The 24504-nt window shown below is 47.1% G+C and overlaps 1 protein-coding gene across 1 annotated transcript in view; it reads left to right on the forward strand.

Moving 5' to 3' along the window:
• clstn2a (calsyntenin 2a) overlaps positions 1-24504 on the forward strand; it is an 80729-nt gene that overhangs the window by 52434 nt on the left and 3791 nt on the right. The window contains exons 3-12 of the mRNA XM_029130980.3: positions 5318-5513; positions 6670-6781; positions 7364-7460; positions 10673-10822; positions 12586-12771; positions 13495-13752; positions 14275-14396; positions 20993-21155; positions 23791-23957; positions 24046-24194. Of these exons, the coding sequence (XP_028986813.1) occupies positions 5318-5513; positions 6670-6781; positions 7364-7460; positions 10673-10822; positions 12586-12771; positions 13495-13752; positions 14275-14396; positions 20993-21155; positions 23791-23957; positions 24046-24194 (1600 nt within the window). The remainder of the gene's footprint in view (positions 1-5317; positions 5514-6669; positions 6782-7363; positions 7461-10672; positions 10823-12585; positions 12772-13494; positions 13753-14274; positions 14397-20992; positions 21156-23790; positions 23958-24045; positions 24195-24504) is intronic.

Genomic DNA, 24504 nt, shown 5'->3' on the forward strand with positions numbered 1-24504 from the left:
ACAAGAGGGACCTGGAACAAGGACATTAACAGACACATCTTTGCTTTTATTACTCACAAACTCCAGTCTAAAGGTTCATTAATCCTCACCACGTGGAGAGGAAAGCCTATTTTTAGCCTCGCCGTCAGCTTGGCTTCAGGGGAGGTGACGTTTGTCAACCCGGTTATTGGATGCATTCGCTCAGGATTTTGCACAGATACTCCTGAATGGATTTACTGACCTTTATGGCTCCAGGTAACTTCCACCGTTGCTTATTAAAACAAAATACATCAGCACGCTCTCTCTCACGCTTCAGGTATAAAGCTGGTCAGTTTCTAGGTCCGAAGTCCGAGGAGGGGAGGAAGGGTGAGACAGAAGGGGGAGACGCGTCGGGGGCAGAGTGTCTGAGTGGACACGTTAAGAGCTAAATAATTGCTAAGCGCGGTGAAACCGGCAGCAGAGGAAACCCGGGGAGGAGAAGGTGAGACTGGAGAGGTCTATTTATACCTGGATCAGCGATCCCCGCTTCTCCCTCACTTTAACTCGGCCTTCTGTATCTCTGAGCTCTTCTGGACTTGTCTTCAGTCTTTTGAAGCTTGCTGTTTCTCCTAACTCAGATTATTTTATTAGTACTGTGAGTCACTGTGTGTTCGGTTTCACACACAGGATCTCTCCTCCTGCATGTAAACAACTGTCCCATCTCCATATTGTCCTCTGGTAAAGCGGTTGTTAGGCATCACGCCCGGGGCCCGTTTCTCCCAGTCTGTCACGGCACTCAAACGCATCACCGTTCACTCTCCCTCTAGAAGCCAGAACCGCCTTAAACGCGGCCTTTTCTCGCCGCACGAGCACAATGTGGTGCCGTTGAATTAACAGGCAGCACCGCCAGTCACAGTTCATCTGATGAATCCTAATCCCGCCACTTCAGAGGCTGCAATTAACACTAATTGCATTGCAGACCACCGGCGCCTCCAGCAAAATGAATGGGAATTGTCTGCGATAATGAATCCTCTCCCTCCCCGCGTCACGCGCGCACACACCTGTGGGCGTTTGCGTGCGTTGTTGATGCGCCATCCTGAGGTCAAGCGGATGGCGCCGCTATCTCCCAAATACAATTAAGAAGTGACCAGCTCTGTGACGCAGCCCAGCACCGCTCTGATGAATTGCTCCAGCCGGACTCTCCTCAGCGGAGGCCGGGCGTCTGCTGCGTGCAGCCGGTTGTGCCACCGCTGGCCCCAGCGCCAGACAGACCCCAAAGAAACTGTGGGAGATTATGTCCTTACACTGGGACTTTTGATTGCGGATTTCGCTGGAGGGCGGTGAGGTGGAAAACATGTCAGAACTCATTTCCTGTTATGGTTCAATTTTGATAAATTATGCTGCGTCTGGCTGTGGGCGATTCTGGATTTACTATTGTGTGCAGACGCTGGTGTCTTGGTGCTGTATAAAGTGGTTCAGTCACTGCCGAATGGATTTGATGTCATTCAAAGATTGGGTTCACATACTGTACAGAAGTCAAGGAGCAAAACACTACCATACCATCATACTTTTGAAATTTAGATCATGTAACGCTCTGGGTGTAAAACAGGCTACAGAGCAGACGCTGACATTTGATGACTTCACTTCACAGGTTTCCAGTCAGTGTCCTGTGAGCATTTCTCACCTCAAAGCACAAAGAAGGCTCCACGAGGATTAGTGGGAAAACCATTAACCTTCATTTGTTTCTCCACTGTATCCACCTCTTTCATTGCTCCTAAGAAGTGGTGGGGATGAGCTTCTTCCTCCAACGACCCGTTAATTAAAATTATTTTAATGTATCTAAGCTGTTCTGTGCTGTTCTGTCCCCAGCTGAACCTAAAATACAGAAGGATGCAACTCAATCAGGTTCAAGTCCATTTAACAGGCCATGCTTCCAAAAAGTTCTTAAAACTCTCAACAGTCAGAAAAGTGTTATTTGGTTTCCTACTTTCTTCATTGTCATTGACAGACGTCTGTTCAATGCGCTGGACTGCCTTAGTCTGTTTAGGTGTACTGCACCTAATAGAACTGATGACTCTGTGCAGATGTGTGAAGCATGTTGACCGCTGTGCACTCAATGAAAACCTACTGAGGCAGGACAAATGGGCAAATCTCTATACTAATGTCCTCGTTCTACCAAAGCGGTGGAGGTGATGAGTCTCCAACGCAGCGGGAGATGTAATAAACACATCCTCAGTACAGTATGTGTGTGTGTGTGTGTGTGTGTGTGTGTGTGTGTGTGTGTGGATGAGACATAGTGTACTGTATACAGTACATGGGATTATGGGCTGAGCGTGTGAGGTCGTGTCTGTGGGCCAGTAGTAGGGTGGAGTATAATCCAGTCATTAAGTGAGGAACAGGAACCAGCACTGAAGTAAAGAAAGCAAAGAAATCAAGGCTTAAAACCGCCTGATACTTAATGTGTCTACACACTCTAATCAAGCTCACACACACACACACACACACACACACACACACACACACACACACACACACACACACACACACACACACACACACACAAACACACATACACACACGCGCGTGCGGCATCAAATCTTGATACTGAGGCGTTTGAAGCTTTTCTGTCTAATGCTCTAGGCTGAGACAGACAAACTGGCACAAACACAGCAGATGGAGTCACAACAGTATTTGATTAAGAAGAGGAATTAACATGATTGAATTCTCTGTTTCTCTGTCGAGGCTCGACGGAGGAAGCGGGTTCACATGAGGCTTTTGGTGCTTTTAAAGTCACTCGTTACATGGAGCCCAGGCCACAGAATCTTCTTAAACGGCGACACATCGCACGTCCAACCGCTGACCTGTGAACGCGACCAATGCTTTTTCTTCTATGCATTAGCTCGTCATTGCAAACACAAACTCAGGGCTACGTTTCTGGACCTCATTTCTTTTCCCACTCATGTTCCCTTGGGGTCACATTATTGGAGAGCATGACGCAGCTTTTCGTTTTTGTGCTGATGATGCACCGTTGTACATGTTCCTCTCCTTTAACCCAATGGCCGTGAGCAACCGCTCTGTTTTACATAATTGTGTTCTTGACATCACAGGTCATACAGTTTCACCCAAAAAAGTTCTAGAGGGCTCTGATCCCTCAACACTGGCCTCCATATAAAGGCTGCTTGTCCATTGTATATAGTCCATTTTATATATATTCCAGTGAACTCGCCAAGATTCCCACAGTTATTATTGCCTTTGTTACATGATCATCAGATCGTTATAGCAGACAAAAGTCAACTGTTCTGCTTACTGTAGTGTAAAGTACACACACCCTGTACTGTACTGTACATGAGTCAGGGAACTGGAGGTGTGAGCTACTGATAAAGCCAAGAAACAGAGAAGTGCTGTGTTGACTCACGCTGGTTTTGGTCGGAATGAACACAAATTTGTTTTGGCTCCTCGTGACAACTTGTTAGTTTGCGGAGCATCGTTTTCTCATTAAGTCCATCCGTCTTGTCCTTTTCCATTATATTATCAATTTAACATGTCCTGAAATCCACGTCATCTGACAGCCTGACGTGTTCCGTCGATGCCGTTTACGCCACTCAGGCCATTTATTTTAGATGATTGCCGCTATGGAGCCGCTTTTCGCTGACTCCTTCGGTTTGCTCCCCGGGCGCCGTGGCAACAGGCCAACTCCCCGGGCGCTAGAATCGCTGCATTTTGATATTTACTTCGAAGAGCGAGCCCGTTCCCCCGCGACGCACGGGGCCGAAAGATTAGGCTTCATTTCATCCGTGCGCCGGAGCGGGAGTCATGGAGTCCAAAGTGTACAAAGTGTGTGTGTGCGTGAAACACAACTTTGCTGACACAGTTCGAATTAGCCTCAAATCTCTATCATTACCGTTTCCATAAACACTGGCACGCTGCATTCCTTCTGGGCTCCTTTTGACTCGAGCTTTCCTCTCCTCAATGACTCTGTTGCGTTTTTCCTGTAATCCAGGAAAATGCATTTCCCACGACAGATGGAGCGGAAAATGGATTTGCATCCGAGTCCAAGCTGCTCCGTGGAATTGCCCTCACCTGCTCCACCCGCTACGTCAAGGGTTCTGCATGGAGGCTGCGGCTGCATATTAGAGCCATCAGTGTTTACCCGTATAAAGGCACATTTCCTCTGCGTGTGTGTGTGTGGGGTGGGATCAAGCCTGTCCTTATCGCCCTCCTTCATACCAACCGCTGTGTTTATTATTTCGCTGCAATCCCTCTCCCATACTTGGGACCTTTTTCATTTTGATAACAGCTCCACAAAGGGCTCAGACGAGGGCCCGGCGTCTTGGAAACTGCTCGAGGATCAAACCGTGGAGCCCACTGCGTTTAGCGGCATCGTTATTGCACCGGGAATGGGATTTGGGAAAGCTGAAGGCGCTTAAAAAGAAGTTGGAGAGACAGGAAATAAGTGGAGACACAGCGGCGTGTGCAGAGGAGAGGAGGGCGCAGTCCCAGAGCGAGGCGGCTCTTTGTTTCTGCTGCGTCCCACTATGTTCTGAGAGATAGCAGCCAGCGCCGGGTCAGGAGTGTGCCAGCCTTTTGTTGCCTCTGCGGGGAGATTTCCCAAATCCCTGAAATGAACACTTGTGCAGAGGATGAACTCTGCAGATGAGTGGAGACTCACAATTCGATGGGTACACACTGAAACGCACACTGGAGGAAAACAAACGGGGCCGAACGCGACGGAGGGTCCCGATGGTTTTCACTCGTATTGTAACTGCGCCCACGGAGCGTCTAGTGTTGCTTTATGCTTCATTACCCTCAGTTTAATTCATCCTCGTCCTCGTTTTAAACAGTATCTTTTGCTGGGTCCACCTGAAACCAAGTGGCCGCTCAAATTTTGAGTCTGCTAGTTCTGCCAGCTGCTTCTGCTACACGGCCTTCAGTCACACGCTGAGCCACATTTTCACTCTCGCAAACATGACAACAAACATGCCAAAGCCCAAAAAGTCCCCGATGTTTTGTTTGTTTTTGTGTTTGTGCTGAGTCTTCACATGGTACAGATTAGATCATACACGACATCCTACTGATAAACGAGCTGCTTTTGCTCTTGCAATTGTCAGCGCTAATCAGTGTTTAGTCTTTGAATTTTCACTTGATGTTTATCTCTTTTTTTTCCCCTGAATATCTTGACTTTATTTCTCTTTGTGTTCATTTTAATTTGCCCTTGGCTTATCTGACTTGCTAAATAGCACTGGTCTTTTTATTAAACTGAAATAGCTAAAAATAAGTTTTCACACAGCATCCTGTTGCTTCTTTTAGTGTTTTTTCAAATTAAATCAACACATTTATGGCTTCTTTTTTATCTTCGTAGGGGAGATTTGTGCCTTTAAAATTTATGGTCAGGACGTTCCGTTCGAGGCAGTGGTGTTGAACCGCACGTCTGGAGAGGGCGTCCTACGAGCTGGGAGCCCCATCGACTGCGAGAGCCAGAAAGAGTACACCTTTATTATCCAGGCCTACGACTGCGGGGCCGGACCCAGCGGTGCCGACTGGAAGAAATCCCACAAGTGAGTGGAGATGTCTTGTTTGTGTCTGACTGATGTTAAAAGCCACGATTCCATGCTTAGTTGTTTCCAGCTGAACACTTTGCTCATCTTTTACCCATCTGTCGCAGCCTACAGTAGTGGCCCATAGGCTCATTCTTGTTACTGTTCTCAAAAACCTTTATTGACTTTTTGGGATTTCAACAGTCATGCAATGTTTGTCTCAGGGTTTTTTTATGCTTTGACTGTCAGGTCCTGTATTAAAACTGTCACATGCGGCTCATTGCTTTTCTCAACATGACTTACTCGTGTGGCGGCCATTGTAGCTGCGATTTACAGGGGGCGGACAAAATAAAGGGGACGTGACACAGCGGAAAAATATGAAAGACAGTGTATTTAAATCAATGTCACACGAGCTGAGGAAATGATGGGAAAATACACACAAGTTGAATTGATGAGTGATCAAAGCTCAGATTCAAAAGGACAAACAAAGACTTGATTACTGTACATTGAGTTTTTTTCCTCCATCTTCCTACTCGTGACAGACAGTCAGGCCAGGATGGACAGCGGCGAGCCCGGGCCGCTGGACCTCCGTTCAGACGGGGGAGCTGCTGAAATAAGCAGCTGCAGGCTCGGCGCTAAATGAAAGCGGACACGCGGGAGAGGAGAAAAAAAAAAAAAGCTCAGCTCAGCTCAGCTCAGGGATCTGTGATGAACTCCTCCAGTGGAAGATGAATGCCGCGCATCGTGTGACATTATCACGGCATGACATTCTAAGTAGGCCTCATTAAGTTAATGTCATTAATTAGCCAGATGTGCTTCCTCAGATTCACTGTGAGATGTTGTCAGAGAAGGTCACCGGTGAGGAAAACCTCATGATACTTGTGAATTATTGCATCATTTATATACTTTAGGCCACAAATGTTATCAGAGTGCCTAGTTTATATCTTTAGCGATTCAACCAGCGAATAGGATGCTTGCTCCTGTAAACACAGCTTCATTTTGTGTGCGTGCCTTCGTTCTTGTTTTCCAGGAATAAATCTATTTTTCATGGAAGCCCGCAAAGTGTTGTTCCCTGCCTTCAACTAACCACTGTTCTTAAAATAAATACAGTGTCTGCAGTCAGCGAGCTCTAATGGCTTAAAGAGCTTCTTATTCTGTTATTCCTCCCTCACCTCAGGGCAGTGGTTCACATCCAGGTGGATGACATCAATGAGTTCTCCCCAGTGTTCCGGGAGCCGCTTTACAAAGCGTCAGTGACCGAAGGCAAAATCTACGACAGCATTTTGCAGGTATCGTATATTAATGTAGATTTCGTAACTTTGTAACATAATTTCTCTTTCTGTGATCTGATGATTGAGCACATTTGCAGTAACCAAGTAACCAGGTTGCTGCTTCACTTCCTTGCATAAGATAGTATTTTTCAAAGTTTCCCTATGGACTAAGCAGACGTGTTCATCATTTACTGTATTCAAACAAACAGGTTTCTAATCAGCTCTTTGGTGCAGCGTCTGGAAATGGTCAGAGCGCTGAGCGATGCTGTTTTAAAGTTTGTGAAGGCGAGTCTTTGTCTAACTGGGCTGTCAGTCTGCCCTGACACACATCCACCACAGCAAACAAACAAACAGCAAAGGAAATGTCAAAAGGAGCTTCTCCTGTCACCGTACACTTAGAATCTGTGAGCCATACTTTGAAAGAATTTCAAGGTAGCGGAGAAATCTACTGTACAATCCATTTCAGACTTGACTTCTCACCACTAAAATCAAGTCCTATGTGGAACATCTGAACTATCTGTTGCTTATAGTGCTTTTATTACACATTATTCCATACGCAGCTGAAATACCAGGAGTGAGCAGGACTTTGTGTGGTTGCAGGTGGAAGCGTGGGACCAGGACTGTTCACCACAGTACAGCCAGATCTGCAACTACGAAATCGTGACGGCCGGGACGCCGTTCGCCATCGACCGCAACGGTAGGCGGCAGCACAAGCAGTGACGGGATCAGAAGTGAAGTATGTGTCTGCGAGCGGGGGGCTAGACGAGCGAAGCGGGGACAGCGTGTGCGCCTGGAGGCCGGATTCATAGGAAACTCACATTTATTCAATTACACCGAGGGATTTTTATTTCTCACATATATCTGCAGAAGTCGGTTGTTTTTAAATAGACTTGGACGATGACCGGAACCACACATGAATGAAACAATAATTAATCTAATAAATGAAGCTGCAGCTCTTTCAGTATACATACTGTACACTAATAATGGGTTTGTGTGGCACCAGTGTTGGTTTTAATTGGTGTCTGCTGAGGTCAACGCTGATGAGGAGCACTTGTAAACATATCTAAATATGAGCAGCTGCAGAGAGAAACGGTTTTCTCAGCGGATCCACAACAGATAGAGACGGTCTACTAATGTATCCGTTGCTTAATCATCCCAGAGCCCTTGTTCGAACCCTCATTCTCACGAGACCCACCTGGTGAGTTTCACGTCACAGTGATGGTCTCTAAAAAAAAAAGAAGCCGAATTAAATCAGTCCTAGGCTGAATTTGCATACCTGTACGTTTGTTCTATGATTTCTGCCTCACGTGGACGTGAAAAAGTTTCCACCAAAAATAGAAATCAGACTGGTGCGTGTGGAGATGAATGGAGGAGCAGACAGTTGAGCACGATCCCATCTGGAAGGGTGCTGTATGTTATACTGTACGTTATATGAATATGCAGTGGAGCAACAGAATAATGTGAATACAGCTATAAAAATAACCGTACTGTCTTTTATTACAATAATATTATGAAGCAGCCTGTCATCACGTTACTTGACATTGATCCGTCCTCCGCCGTCACAGCCTCCTCCTTCATTTCTCGCACCTGCACCGCGTTTACGCGCAGCTTTGCGCCGAGACAAGCCGACTGGAGGAGCGCGTCTTATTTCTGATTGAGCGCTATTCTGAGAATATGTGCCTATATAAAATTACAGCTTTGGGATTTGTGCCGGCTTCTCCTTGAGCTTCCACATCCACACTGTGCTGATCTGAGCGCAGCATAATCCAAACTGAATGGAGACGGGGGTGCTTTGTGCGTGTAAGGACGCAGCGAGTTCTACCAGTAGATCAGACAGAAACACACAATGCTTCTTCTCTCTCTCAGGGTCACATCTATTATTATTTTGTCTTATTGTTTTTGCTTCTCGCTGTATATTCCAGTATTCCTGTGCGTTGGATTCAACCAGCTCCCAGGCATAATAATATTATATGAAGACAGTCTGCATGAATTGATTAGATCTGCCTTACAGAACAGGGCTCACTCACGCACAGAAGCAAGTGAAAGACTACAGCAACTACAGACCTGAACTATACTTCAGATGTTGAACAGTGCAGTCGAGCTTTTCACATGGCTTTAAATCATCTCTTACTGCAGTATAAAACGTAACAAATTTTGCTGCTTGTGTAAAACCACATGTTTTGATAAAAAATGCTAAATTACTTCAAAATTGTGTTCCTCATGTTGTTGCAGAGCGGTTTTACAGGAGCAGGATGTCAAATCTTAGTGGACTCTGAGAACATTGGTTCGTTGGAGCTTTTTACAATATATCCCTTTATCTGTAGAAATCTCGTTCTTCTTCTGCAGCACTTCCTCGGTTTTGGGAGGCTCAGAAGGAAATATATAAAAAAAAAACAAAAACAAAAACAAGTGAGTTTTGTCGAGTGATGTGAGTGAAGAGTGTAGTCTCCTCGCAGCAGGAAGGGCCTGGTGTTGTCTCTGTGTGAAGCCTCTGTCCGGTCTGGATGGAAGTCACAGTAACTGAGAGACAAGATGTAATTGATGCTGAATTTTTTGGTGAGACTCTGTGACGCGTCTGTTCCTGTAGTTTCTAACGCGCCTGTTAATTTGAACTAGAAACGGTGGAATAATTATTCAGAAAACTCTGATTAGCACTTGTGTTACTTTTGCAAAAATAGCATCCATAAAGTGGGTGTTAGTCTGGTGTTTCCTTGGCGTTGGTGTCGGCTCTGCTGTGGTGTAGAGCTTCACACTAGATGTGTGACCAAGCTCTAAGAGCAGTTGACCTGCACCCAGATGGCAACTCACTGGGTAAACACATAAACCAACTTTGGTTAGACCTCGGTCAGCTGAAAAGCCTGAATCTACTTGGAAAAGAAACTGCTTTAACATCATTAGATCTTTTTTGTGATTCAGAGCCTTGGGAGAAGTGATTTAACTGTGCTGTAAACGGTTTGCAACGCATGAACTGAGCTCCATTTGTCTAATTGGTGAGGAATCTCTGTAGTGTGATTAAATCCAGGTGTAAGTACTGCACTGTGCTGTCTACTCGCTGTAGGAGAAGCTGTACGACCAGGCGGATTCTGACCTCCTCGCTTCCTTCCATCTAACATTTCAAGCGCAGCTCCTTCCTGCGCTGTTGTGCTCGGAACCGATTTCCTCCCCGCACCTCTCCTGCTCTCCTCTTTTCCTCGATGGCAATCAAAGTGACAGCCTTTCATACGGAGCAGCCAGGCCTCCAGATGCAAAAACAAAAATAGCTCGGGTCCTGCTCATCCTCGAGTCCGGAGACGGGCTGTGATGGCAGTGACGGACGCAGATCTTTGACTAAACTGGAGGACGACATTGAAGCCATGTGAGCCAGCCAGTAAAGCTCAGTCCAGTTTCCCCAGTGTTCCCAGTCTAGTCTAGTCTCTCCAAATCAACTCTTTAATGCTTTAATTATTCAGCACTACAAAGGAACCCAACCTTAGACTCAAAGAGAGAACACTTGACACCAGCTTCAAATCCACTCCGATCCAATCAATCCCTGCCATCATAAAACTAGACAGCAGACACAAATTTAAAAACCATTACTGTGCACATCGATGCATACAACCTTTTAACATTAGAAGCCGCTCTCATTATGCAGAAATACATACAGTAAAAAGATATTCATTGTGATGTTAGCAGCTTGAGGACAGTCTGCGTTGCCCCGGTGACAGGTGAAGATGCATCATTGTGACTTTACAGAGTTTACATTTAATATTCAAACATAATGCAAGGTCACTGAGCCGTGTCTATTATTTTGTTTTCAAAGTCAGCCCAGAGGAAAGTGTTTCACAGGCTTCCAGATAGCACAGAGCACTGGGTTCTCCCTCTGACTGGATAGTCAGCCCTGCGTTTCCTCTCTGTCCTCCCTTCCTCCAGGTAACATCAGGAACACGGAGCGACTGAGCTACGACAGGCAGCAGAGCTACAAGATAATGGTGACGGCCTACGACTGTGGTCAGAAGAGGGCGAAAGAGGACGTGGCCGTGCACATTGACGTCAAGCCCGTCTGCAAACCCGGATGGCAAGGTGAGACCAGGAGGACTTTTTTACTGTCGTGCATTTACTGAATTGGCCTGATTTCGGTGCACTGACATTTTGTGAAATTATGCTCCGACGTAAAGCCTTAGCTGTTTAACTTGAAGCGGGTTACCCAGCGTGCTTTTGTTTCTCCTAAGGGAGCAGCATCTCATTTTAGGATGAAAGTCTCCTGAGGAAATCATACGACCTGACAAAAACCTTCAGATGGAAAGTTGACTGGAGTCTGTGAGCGCCTGTGTGTGTGTGTTTCTGTGTGCACGTGTGTGTGTGTGTTTTGTCTTTAACATGCCAGCAGCTTGGCATTCAAGCCAGCCCGTCTCCCCTGCTGCTTCACCTGTCAGCACTGACAGCATCTCAGGAGTCAGGCACACACAGGAATAAAAGAGAAAGATAAGATGGAAGTGGGTAAATGGAAGGAGATAAAGAAAGAGGCTGAACGAGCAGGTGCTCAAGGGAGGAGAGGGGGAGAAAGAGCGAAAAGAGACGGGAAAGTTCTGTTGAGGGAGAGAGGTGATAGTTTATCCTGCGGGAGGGGAGATAAATGGCTGAAGCAGGATTTATTTCGCTGTGAATCAGTTAGTGAGGCCTCAAATGTCTGTAAAGCCGTTCACTCCTTTCTTGCAGTATATTCTTGTTAACCTCTGTGATAAATGTAACCGAAGGATTCAACTCAACACCTTTTGTTTACTCGTGAATTGCTCCCTGCCCATTTCTACTGACATAAATTTTCCATCCTTTAATCCAGACATAGGAGGGTTTACTGTCCTCGCATGCTGCATTGGCGAGCAGGAGCTCCGGCGTCCGAGGCCACGGCGCGAGTGGACGGGAAGCAGTCGGGTAGCTGGCTTTTAGAAGGACTTAATTGGATTATTTATCCAATAATACTGTAATATCATCAAAGGTCTGGGATATTATGTTTCCTGTGATGTGTCCAATACATCACGTCTGGAATTAAGGCATGTTTGGCCGCTCTGGTTTAAATCTGGTGCCTCTGTGTTCTCTCCAGAAGGCGTTAAGGGTAAAAGAATTGATGTCTTTGATGCGTAGGGAGGAGACACTGTGCTGAAGTGACGCGGATGCCAGTTGTTTAGGCTTCTGGGAGACTAATTGAGGGAAATGTCAGTGCGCATCACCGAGGCGTGGGAATCCACGGAGGAGCGGCGGGACAGGCTGGCCGGCCGGACGTGCGACTGTGTAAATGTCATCTGCAGCTCTAACTCGGACCCCGTCCCTCTAAGCTTAGCACAACTACACTACAGCGGGGTTTATTCAATTTTAGAGGGAAGCATTTGGAGAATTCTTTAGGCTCCGAGGGTTTATGAGCTCACCACGTTTGAATGGCAGCCTCCCCATCAACGCTGTGGGACGTTGTAAGACCTGATGTTTGATGGCTCGGTACGAGCTGCCAGGTTTCCACCTCCTCACACGTACGCAGACACGTGCGCACACGCGCTCACACACACACACACATGAACCGTCAGACTTGTGATATGGAGGATTCAGGGATTCTTGTTCACGCTCAGGCTAAATATAACCGGACTGACAGCAGCGAGGACGGCACCATTTCAGTCTCCTTTTAACTTGACACAGGGCACGGTTTCTGAGGGTCTGCGGAGCTGCCCGCCCGCCTCTCGTTCATTATGAATAAAGCGGGATCGGCACCAACCTGCCGTACTCCGAATGTGTCACGCTTCATACAGGCCTGAAAGGAAGTGACAAGCAGACTGCTGAATCTGTGTCCTCCCTTAAAGGTTGGAACAAACGCGTGGACTACGAGCCGGGCACCGGGAGCAAGCAGCTGTTTCCCAAGATGCACTTGGAGACCTGTGGCGGCCCGCTGTCTGGCGTGAGGGTGACGGTGGAGCTGCAGACGAATCACATCGGGAAGGGCTGCGACCGTGAAACGTACTCGGAGAAGTCTCTGCAGAAACTCTGCGGTGAGTGGAGAGAGAGAGAGAGAGAGAGAGAGAGAGAGCGCCGAGCGGGGAATAATGAAATTAGTGGAAGGGAGAATCGACAGAACATGGGGGGAAAAAAAGTAATGAAAGTGAGATGAAGTGCTTTGTTGAGCTAGGCAGGCGCTGTTTAAGAGCAGGAGGCTGTGAGGGAGCAAAGGGTGGGAATAATAATGAGGAATGGGGACAAATCTAATTCAAAGAAGACGTCGCCTCTTGACGTCTTCACCTCTGCTGTGCCTTAATACGCCTATTTCCAGTGAGCCGTGTTCAACCTGCAGACAATCTTTAATTTCATTTATTATTTTTAAATTAATCAAACTGTGACATGTGTTCATGCGTGTACTCTCTCCTTCTACACTGTAATATCTAAGCACTGAACACTCGTCTTATGATCCTACATTTAAAAGAATAATTTTCAAATCTTGTTTCATTTCCGACATTAATAAACTGTGGGAGTAAGGGCAAATACTAATAAAGAACCTAGATTCTGCTGTGTCTTATAAATTAGTGATTGCCTTTCAAAACTGTTTTTTCTGCAAATTTCTTTTGTAATGGAAGTTGATTTGTCTCATGTGAAGCATTGACCCATTGCTGAAGTCACCATAGAGGCAGCATTGGGGAAATGTAATGCACATCAGCCAGCTTGTTGTCTTCTGCTGAGTCGTTTCCATGGCGACCTGTCGCCTGATTGACACGCTGCAGGCGCAGCGTCGGGCAGCACTGACCTCCTCCCGGCCCCGAGCCCCTCCACAAACTGGACGGCGTCGCTGCTGACCGACAGCGGGCGTGACAGCGACCTCATCTACAGGTTCGACGGGCACCAGGCCACCAACGTTCCGGACAACGTGGACCCCCAGAACCTGACGGACCAGTTCACCATAGCAACCTGGATGAAGCACGGGCCCAGTCCCGGGCTCCGAGCCGAGAAGGAAACCTTGCTGTGTAAATCTGACAAGACCGGTGAGGAAGCTCCTTCACAAACCTTCAATCACTCGTCTACATTCAATTGATTTGTCTGCATCCTAGCAGTGGCATAGATGTAATTAAAAACTGTCCTCCTTTTATTGATATATTTTTTATGTAACATCTTGCAATATGTTGACGATGGCACTGAGGCCAAAGCCTCGTTGGCAAATGCTCTAAAACTTTTTTTGCCACTGTTTGTCTGAGCGCTGTAATTAAGTAAACCATCTGCACATTGCACAGTCCGTCAGCGGCTCCACAGATGGTTTATTAGCTGACGAGCCTAATGTAGTAGTGGTCGGTGCTAGAGCTCTGTGGGTCATGGCGCTACTGTAGATTAGCTGAGGAGAACCGATCACACGCTCAACAGAAACACAAGCAGCCGCTTAATAAAGTATTGTACATGTGTGTTGACGTTGCGTTGAAAGGATGAATTGCACCTCTGCTTTATTTATTGCTCATCATTTCAGTGACAACCCGTAATAATGCATGCGTGCGCGTGGGATGTTCTCGTTCCAGAGATGAACCGCCACCATTACTCTCTGTACGTTCACAACTGCCGCCTGGTGTTTCTGCTCCGGAGGAGCTTTGCTCAGGTCGACACCTTCAGACCCGCGGAGTTCCACTGGAAGCTGGAGCAGGTCAGTGTGTGTGTGTGTGTGTGTGTGTGTGTGTGTGTGTGTGTGTGTGTGTGTGTGTGTGTGTGTGTGTGTGACGGAGTGACCCGCGTCCTATTTGAAAGCCAGCACACATTCATGCTAATGTCATTTTGCAGGTGACGGACTGTTATTATTTGTCTAACGAAGGCAGCGGCGTTTTAATTAACGGAGCCCCTTCATTGCATCTCCCGTTGCAGACATGTGAAGACGCTATTACTGCACGCACACATATAAGCACAGGCGTCTGTTTAGTTATGGATAATGGCTCAGCCGGCAGCAGATCTCTATTATCTGTCAAGCTTCTGGAGAGTTGTTGAACTAATTTGCAGTGAAGCCCATTGTTTCGTCTTTGAAGAGGCAAAATGCAGCCTCTGAACACGACTACAGCTGGAAATAAGCATAATATCCTCTCACTGCACCCCTCACGCTTCCTTTCTTCCAGGAAGTAGCCTGTCATTCAATTTTCTGCAAAAGTGACACAAAGTTTTTTTAATTCGCATCTTCAGGAGAATGAAGCGTGGTTGTTTGATGGTGCTGGAGAACCCAGCGTGGAGGCACCATCGAGGCCCATGGAGCTAAAGGGGGTCCAGTCAGTCGCTGAGGCGGAAATAAAATCCCTGAGCTGAGCTGACTTTGGCGATAAGCCTGTGAACCTGTAGAGGATTCCAGCTCACTCATGCACGACACTGTGCTGTAGACACAAATCTGTTGGCACTTGAATATTTTAATCTTGCGCTGAAATGATAAGAAGAGGCTTCAGGCATTCAGGAGTTTTCGCTCAGATCAGTCTTTAGTATTTCTAGTGGTTCGGAGCATGTTTGACGTTCTCCCTGCGAACCGTGTGCTTCCTCAGCTTTGGCTGGGCTGGTGTGAGGGTGTTTGTTCTAGGTCGCCGACAGATTGAAAAGTGTTTTTCTCGGCCCGGTGTTCTTTGCTCCAGAGGCCCGGTGAGGTGGATGTGACGAGCAGAGGGGCAGCCGAGCGGGTTTTTTTATTTTTTTTTAGCAAACCACCTCAGCCCAGCGCCTTCTGGCTCTCCGCCCGCCGTTATCACGCCGCTCAGTGGAGTGCACCGATAGCCACAATCCCATTCGCTTCTTTAGTTGGATCACGTAAGGAGCCACGGATGAAGCTCGCGGAGCAGTCAAAGGGAATTTGTGATGAGTTTCTCACCAGTACAAATCACTTGTGCAGAAATTCTCATTAAATATAAATAGAAACTGGTCTGAAATACTGAGGTTAACTAGAGGGAGATGACTTCATAAAAGCACAAACAGACACTACTGAGTCACGTGTTCCCACTTACTGTATGTAGACATTTCTTCTACATTCTGAAATATTTTAAGGGAGAAAACGGCACATTAGAGAAACTGGCTTGAATTAAATATTTAGGAGGTGGATCTTTGCATTTTTGGCAGTTTTTGGTAGAAAATCCATTCAGTGACTGTCTGTTAATAAACATCACGGCTGTGACTGCATCATCTTATGAGTGAATTATTGATGTATTGATGATTAAATCACCAGTGTCTCATCTCATTCAAAATGTAATCCTCCATGTTCTAATCCTTGAATTTACAGAGCAGAACGTCTGCTGCTTAATAATTAAATGACTTGAGATAAAGAATCTGACCTTAGTCATTTCCACGTTTCTCTCCTTCCTTCACACTTTTGTTCATCACTAGGATGCTTCTAAATGTAACTGCTTATTTAGATTTTCTTGTACAGTTGTAACTGAGGACGTGACCTCGTGCTGAATGATGAGGTCCGACGCGGAGAGCGGGCGCAGTAGTAGAGTGGAAGGACGCGAGGTGACTGTGCTGTGTCACAGCCGCTGCTTAGTGTCCTTGTTCCCCCAGCACTTAGAAAGGACGCTCAATGGCTCCTACGGCAACTCCATTTAGCTCTATTGATTTTGCAATTCTCACCCCGAGAGAGGAGCGAAAGAGAGGGATGAAAGAGAGCTGGCAGAGAGAGAGAGAGGCTCCAGCTTTCTAAGTTTATCGAACACGGTGGAGGAATGTCACATCTGGCAGGAAACATGCATCTAATGGCCAGGCGCTGCCTTATTTGGAAGTGGATGCTGTAGGTGCACACACACGCACACACACACACACACACACACACACACACACACACACACACACACACACACACAGATCTGCTTTTTCAGCCTTCGTAATAGACTAGAAGATGGATCGTTCCTCCTCCTGCTCATTATTCACCGTGCCTGAGTTGAGAGAGCCTGTCAGTACAAGCTCACAGTCGCAGAGTCCTGCGCTACACAAATCAACACTCCTGTGTCCCGGACGCCAGAGATGGCAGGGACGTGTTGAGCATTCAGGCAAAATCCCTGTTTCAGGCAAGGGACGGGATAAAAGTCCCAAACCAAAGGGAAGTGGATGAAGCATCACGTCCCTGATTGGACATAAAGGACATCACTACAAGTCAGGTGTGAATGAGATCTTTTCCAGCTTGGTAAGAAAAAGAACACGTGTGACTGATCTAAACCCTTACAAATGCTGCGATATTAAATCACAGCAGGGCTCTTATTGAAAGAAGGGGAAATCTTTTAAGGAGGCAAAATGATTCTATAGAGAGCGAAAGGTTTAGCGGCTGTTCAAGATGACTTTTCACAGAACGACACCCGCGTCGATTAGAAGCCCCTCTTTGTTTCTCAGGAGCTTAACTGGACGCTGCTGGTGAGCGTGAGGCTGCTTGTCTTTAGGGTCAGTTTACCCAGCGGACCGTTCTGGTGGTGAATCAGTGTAGAGAACGTCTACAGCAGCTCATCACATAATCGGGCTTTAAAGACATCGGGCCTTTAGTGAGTAGTGTGATTGACGGCTGTCCTTTACAGAGGGTTCCTCCTCCCACACGAACCATTGATTGCTGCATTAGAACAGAACCGGGCCAAGTCCATCACAATTCAAAACCGGAGACACCAAGCAGAATCTTGCTCCGTTTGCGTTAATGTCTGCGTTTTATGACCTGCTGCAGTAAATGTCACTTATATGAAGCCCTAATATGAATTCAATAAGCAATCTCCAAGGAGAACACTTTGACTGCAGTTATGCAAATAAAACTCTCCTTGAACAAACTTGTATTCTCACACGCCGCCATGTTTATGTCCCGTTTAGCCCTAAAATCACTTATAAATTCCTCTCATTTTGCGAGGACACCAAACCATAAAATGATGGCGGCTGGTAACGGCGAGGCGGGAACGCTCTCGTTTCTGTGACAGCGAAACGGGGGGAGACGGAGGAAATATTGAGCTTCGCCTCTAGCGCGCGCAGTTTGAGTGTTTATTTCATTTCGGGCTTCTGTTTTTCAAATGACCTCATTTGAGAGCTGGGTTGTACTTGGGCTCCTTTAGGCGCTTCCTGTGTTGCTGCGGCGTGCCGGGGAGTTGCAGCATCTCTGAGCGTGGCTGTGTGTGCTTGTGTGTGTGTTTGTGTGTACTGCGGGCGAGTGGACACATTGTGTTTTGATGCTGTTGTGGCGAAGCCATTTTGTCTGGTCCTCGTAACGCACAACAGATAACTATGGAAACATGTAAATATGAATTCAGTCGTCATCCTAATGTGTGGCTTGTTTCTGGATGAATGTCTTTTTGCAGCACATTCAAAAACATCTGGAAAGAAGCCGCGGCTCAGACTCCAAAACTTTTCAGTTTTTCCTTAAAAAATTAATGCACGATTTACAGAATGCGAGCGATCGATGGGTTTTGGGGGGGAACAGCTGCCAAAGTAACGGCGTCAGCATGCAGGGGAAACCCGCGCGCTAATCATTATACACTTTACACACTGGAAGGCATCAGCATAAATCCTAACAGTCCTGGCCCAGGGTGCAAATGTCACAGCGAAGATTAATGGCGCCAAGAAACGTCCCTGCTGCCGCTGTTTGTCACCGGATCATTACGGATGGTTTGTATCCATACAAAGACGTCTCCTGCCTTCCCACTCTTTCCCAGTGCATCAAAATAAAGTTGACCCTATTAAAGGGCTGCTGAGTGGCCACTAGAATGTCCTCATTATTCCGCTGCTGTCAGCACATTCAGACTGCCCCGCCGCTCGCTGTGTGAGCGAGGGGTTGTGGGTAACGTCCCATATGCAGCGGCCACGCTCGCAACAAGCCAATCTGGCGTATTTACCTGATTCACAGAACCTCTGCTTGACATCACAATACGATTTGGGGCCCTGCTCTGCTCGTTAGCGCTCGGGCTGATGCTGAGCCGGCACCGGCTAATTGTTTCCCAGCCTTCCTTTGGGTGACAACCTAAAATCAGCCCACGGCCTCCATAGGGTTGGCTCCATACACCCCCCCCCCCCCCCCCCCCCCCCCCCCCCCCTACAGTATACTGTAGGGAGAAACCATCTCTCGCGGCAGATTTCCACATGATAGACAGGCTTATCTTCTATTCTGTGTTCTGTGTTCTATTCCCTGCCTGTGTGGTAAAACCCTCAACAAAGGGATTTGGTTGATGGTGTCTACAAGCTGAATGCATGTACACTGTCTTGTTGCACATCTGCACAGAAATGGTCCCGGTGACAACACATGCGCTTGTGGGCATGTACTATAAGTGAGTTCCTAATGACTGTAGTTACGTATTGTACATTGTTGCGCTGCAGGTCATAAACACACTACCAGCGATTACTACATTTACAGACATATATACTGAACATACTGCACCTCAACAAGCACATAGGCAGAGAAGACATTATTCTGTGCCCTCCGTCTCTGACATTCACTCCAGCGCCCACTCCATTCATTACTACACTGAAAGGCAGAGGGGAAGAATAGTGGAGCACTCGAAAATAGATTAAGAGAGAAACAATCAGTGTCACTGTGTGGGAGAAATGATGTATCTCGGCATGTTGCTGTCATATTTCCATAAGGCCCCAACTGTATTTTTGGCTGGTTTCCCCAAAGCTCCAGTATTTCCAGCCACTGTACACGTTCTGGCTCTGATGACGGCAGCACTGCTCTATAATGTGTCTATATTGTGTGTGTTAGCGTGCTGACACAGTGGACGAGACTAGGGCTTCAAACCCGTGGGTGCAAACAGTCCAGATGTGCTGATGTCAGGGTTCTGGACTTGTATTTTCCCCGGCTGAGCGGTTCTTTTGGAATGACTTTGAATAATCTGTATTATCATAAGTCAAAGCTGTCCCCGTTTCCACTGTGAGATGTGATAATGTGTCTGAGAGGTGCCTCCTGTGGGGATTTCTTACTTCGCACTTATAAAGGGTGAGAGTCTATGTTCTTAATCAAACATCCCTGGAGACTCCTGGGAGTTGTAGCGTGGGTCTCAACCCCATTAGCTCATATCACAGCTTGTGTGTGTGTGTGTGTGTGTGTGTGTGTGTGTGTGTGTGTGTGTGTGTGTGTGTGTGTGTGTGTGTGTGTGTGTGTGTGTGTGTGATCTACCTATGTACATGTAAATGAAAATCTATCTTCTATCTAGATCTTGGAAGATGCTTGAATTAAAAGATCATATGAAAAGAATAATAAATAGAAAAAGAAAGAAATTGAAAAAAATTAGTTAAAAAACTGCACTTCAATCCTTTACTGTTACAGTTATTCAACAAAATCCTTGGCCTTACAATCATTACGGAATCCAGGGTCACAGCAAAAAGGGGAATAAACTCACACTTACAGTAAAGTGGTGAATGCAGATTAAAGATAGTGTTCTTCATCCTTCATAAATTTAAATGAAGGCGACATACAGTATGCAGCTATTGAGCTATTTCACAAGACATGAGACTTTCATCCACATTCACATTTACTCGACTGTAGGATTGTTCCACATGGCCGTGACAGCGGTGAGCCACAGGATGTGTTGCTGCTCACCTGTGCGTCACTGATTCAAAGCCAAAGCGACTCTGGACTGAAGGAGACACAATTAGTTCATCAACAGAAAATTGATTGCCCACTGTTTTGGTAACTGTCTAATTATTTCAAGAAAAACAAATTCACGTGCTTCTTCGCTGCCTGCAATGAAGGCGGAGAGATGTTTAATGGTGTGTTGCAGGTGCGGGGACGGGAGCGCGTTCGCTGGCCGTGGGGATAAAGGCATTTGTTAATAGGCTGCGTCCTAAAAAGTCCTCCACGTAGTCAGAGTACGTCTGTTAAGAGGCGCTCGGCTCCTCCACCAGCCATGTTTGTCGCTCATTGCGTGTCTTTGATGAGCAGCTCATTAGACGGAGCGCTCATTAGCTATTAGATGCTAGGGAGCAAACGATCCGCAGACGAGGAGACGAACGCGCCGCTCGGCTCTTATTGAAGGTGGAAGCGACGGGGAACGTTCAAGGATGCAGTCTGGGTTTCGGCGGCATGATTGGGGTAAACATAATGTGCTCCTAACCTAAATAACATCCTCTGAATAATAGGTGGAGCAAACCAGTAATGTTGTAATGGAAAAAAATGTTTCTTCCTTATTCTATATGGTTATTATATGATTTATGACTTATGTTGTGCAATTAATATCTTATGCTTTGTCTTACTTCTATTTTATATATTTGGTACAAGTGCTGTGGCCTCATAACTGCATGAAGCTCCTCTCCTCTCCTGTCCTGCAGATCTGTGATAAGGAGTGGCACTACTACGTGATCAACGTGGAGTTCCCTGCGGTGACGCTGTTTGTGGACGGCGTGACCTACGAGCCCTACCTGGTGACGGACGACTGGCCCATCCAGACCTCAAAGATCGACACGCAGCTGACCGTGGGAGCCTGCTGGCAAGGTCGGTGTGCGTCAGTGGAGGAGAGGGAACGAGGCCTTGATCATTAGGAATGTTCACAGCCTCACTATGTGTTGACAGTTATTTTATAGGCACCAGTCTGATTAGCTTAAGGTCATGGCATTAGTACAGTATTTGTGTTGAAATCAGGAAATGAGCTGTTCATAGGCCTGTGTTCACACATCATCACACAAAACACATCATTTACTGTATAGCACTCCGTTTAAAAGCATTGCTGCCTCTTCCGCTATATACAGTAATTGCTTTATGATGCCACTTTGCCAGCAGTTACTGTACAACTCTTTAATTTTTTGTTGATGCTTGTTGCGTGGCCAAGAAAAATAACTAGAGAGAAAAAAGTGTTTTGGAGGATTCAGTTTGTAGGTTTTTCTCCTCAGGGCTATTTTATTTCTTTCTTGCAAAAAAAAGAAAAGATCAAAATTAAACTCCAAAGCAGTTAAATAAACTCAACAAAGAAAATAATTACTTGGCAGGGAAATACAATAATAAACATAATTCATATCTAGCTGTCGGTGCATTGAAATGTGTAATGAAATGTAATGTAAGGGCAGCTAACAGAGCTTAAAGGGGTCTGTGTGTCTACAGTATTTCAGATGCATCATCCTTTTCCTTTTATTATGCCAGGAGGAACTTGTCTGACAACATGGGGTAAACACAGAGAAATTGCATCAACAAAGTGGAACAGCAGCCAAAAGATGTTGAAAATTACATTTGAAGCGCAAACAGAGAGCGAGGGGGAGAGGAAGAAGAGTTAAGATAAATAAAGAGATTAAGATTTATGCCTCGGAGCTGCGAGCGCTCCTTTGAAACGGAGCGGCGCGAGCCGGGCGGGTATCAAACGGGAAGGCGCCGCGTGTCGGATCCGGCGGAGCGAGCGCCGCGATCGCGTTGGAATGACTAGGAGCCACCCGGCTGCCATGTTTCTGCGCCGAATAATTATCCAGAAGGAGGGAATGCGGTGACTCATCCTCCCGATGCCGTCCTACTGTAGGCCTCCTCTTCTTCTGCTTCTTTCCATGAATCTCTGATTGTGAGAAAAGGGCCTGAAGGGAGGATTAGCCAGTGTGAATGGAGGACAACTTTGCCAGCTATTACATCCCAATGAAGCCGCTTTAAGCTTCACTAAGCCGCAACTGATAACTTTGCAGGCCATTAGTGAGCGAGATTGCCTTTCAGAGTCTCCCGTTTCGCCACCTCGTCCCCCCCTCCGCAATCAACAGCGTAATGATGAGGCGCGCGGAATGGGAGACATTCAGACTGTACGTCCGCCGGCCTGAAAGCGGAGAGACAGAGCCCCGTGCTGCTGTTGTTGTTGGGTTTTTGGGTTTTTTTGTGTAGTTGGGGTTGCTTTGTTTGCCACCTCGCTTGATTTGCGTCAGGGAGGTGGGTGTGGACACAAAGCAGGCATCAAAGGAGAGTGTGGGGTGAGTGTACGTAGGAAATGAAAGGCGTCAATCAACGCTTCAGCATGTGGGAATGTAAGGAAAGTTAGTTCCACCGCCACAAACATCAACTTCAAAGCCATGATGCATCAGTAACATGGAATTAAATAAAATGCAGCTGTCATTTAGCGCCAATGATGGGGAGTGTGCAGCTCCTTGGGAAATTCCAACATTTAATCCCTAAAATATTGATATACTGACGCTTTGACATAAAACACAGAAAGAAACGTTTGTCCCTCTGGACCTCAAAGTTAATAACCTGTGCTACTGTGTGTGTAAATGTGTTTACAAGACAATCAGCAGAGCGAAAGTCAGGGCTTCACCAACGACACGAGACATTCCCAGCACCTTTCAACGACGCAAGAATCCAAATCAACACGACTGCACACTGTATAAGCAAAGCTGGAGCTCAGACTGCGAAGCACGGCTCGCGTACGAGCAGAGACGCGTGCCGTGTATTTTTAATAAGAACATGAAAGAATAAACAGCTATTAAAGCCTTTTGCAGGCGCAGCACTTTTTTGGCGTGAGCCACAATTAAGCCTCGCGCCGCACGTCGCGCTGAAGGCGTCGTCTCTCAGCTCCGCGTGTTCGACGCCCCCCCTCGGTCCCAAACGGGGGGAGCTGCCGTTCAAGCGTCGCATCTGCTGCTGCTGCTGATACTGAGACGCAGCGCGGTCGCGGAGCAGCAGCCTGAAGCGCAGCAGAGAGCCTCGCTTCAGCTGCTACACGGGTAAAAGGCCACTCGCATTCAGTCGCCGTAACCTGAGTGGCACCGTTTCACACACCGACTTCTCGGGACCAATAACCCACCGCTGACCCACGCTGCTGCAACTTGCCGGACGCTGGAAGTAGTTGGAGCTCAGTTGACTCAAACTTCATAACTCGGCTCCCTCTGAAGTGAGGAAATTGCGCCGCGGCACTAAAGTGACCTGCAACCGAGGAACTGTGTGATTGTGTTGACTCCGGCTCGTTTTTAGAACGCGGTTTCCCCACGATTCGGGTCAAACTTCTGCACCAAATGTGATGTTAATGTGTAACAGAAAGGAGCTGCAGTGCAGGTGTGTCATATACAGGCATATTTCTGAGGACACATGTTCTCATTTAGCATATTTAGCATATTTAGCGTGACACTGTGGAGCTCTTTGACCCCTTCCTCTTCTTGCCCTCCTCCAGGTGGCGAGGTCGCGACCCCGAGGTTCGCCCAGTTTTTCCGCGGCAGCCTTTCGGGCCTGACGATCCGACCGGGACGCATCGAAACGCAAAAGGTCATCTCCTGCTTGCAGGCCTGCAAAGAAGGCCTCGACATCAATTCCCTGGAAAGCCTGGCTAAGGACATCAAGGTGTGTGTCCAACTCAAACAGGCCCTTTTTCAGTCTTAGCGTCGATCAGAGCGGCTGTTAACCGGCTTACCTTTGCGTGTGCGCCCAGTTCCATTTTAACCCGGCCCAGTCTGTGCTGGTGGTGGAGGGGGAGGACGTGGACAGCATCAACACAGCCGTGACCAAGGTCTCCTACATCAACTCTCGGCAGTTCCCCACGGCGGGCCTCAGGCGGCTGCACATCACCACCTCCGTACAGTGAGTGCTCATACGTTGAAGCTGCACTCGTCCTAGTGGGCGATCAGATCGGCCCTGGTCTTTAAGCCGAGAACGTCCAGGGATGGGGCTCATTAGGGTAAAGACTGTTAAACCACCGACCCATTAGAGACACTCAATCATCCGGTGATGAGCATTTTCCTTTCGCTTCCTGCGTTCTCGTCGTGCGTCTCATCTACGGTCTGTGAACGGACTTTTGCCCAAAGATCCTCTTGACGTCAGTAACTGCTAAAATCTATACTTTTGCTTTTGTTTCATGGCTGCATGTCCTTGATATTTGCTGTGGGTATTC

This window comes from Betta splendens, chromosome 17 (assembly GCF_900634795.4).
Source record: "Betta splendens chromosome 17, fBetSpl5.4, whole genome shotgun sequence".
Classification (NCBI taxonomy): domain Eukaryota; kingdom Metazoa; phylum Chordata; class Actinopteri; order Anabantiformes; family Osphronemidae; genus Betta; species Betta splendens.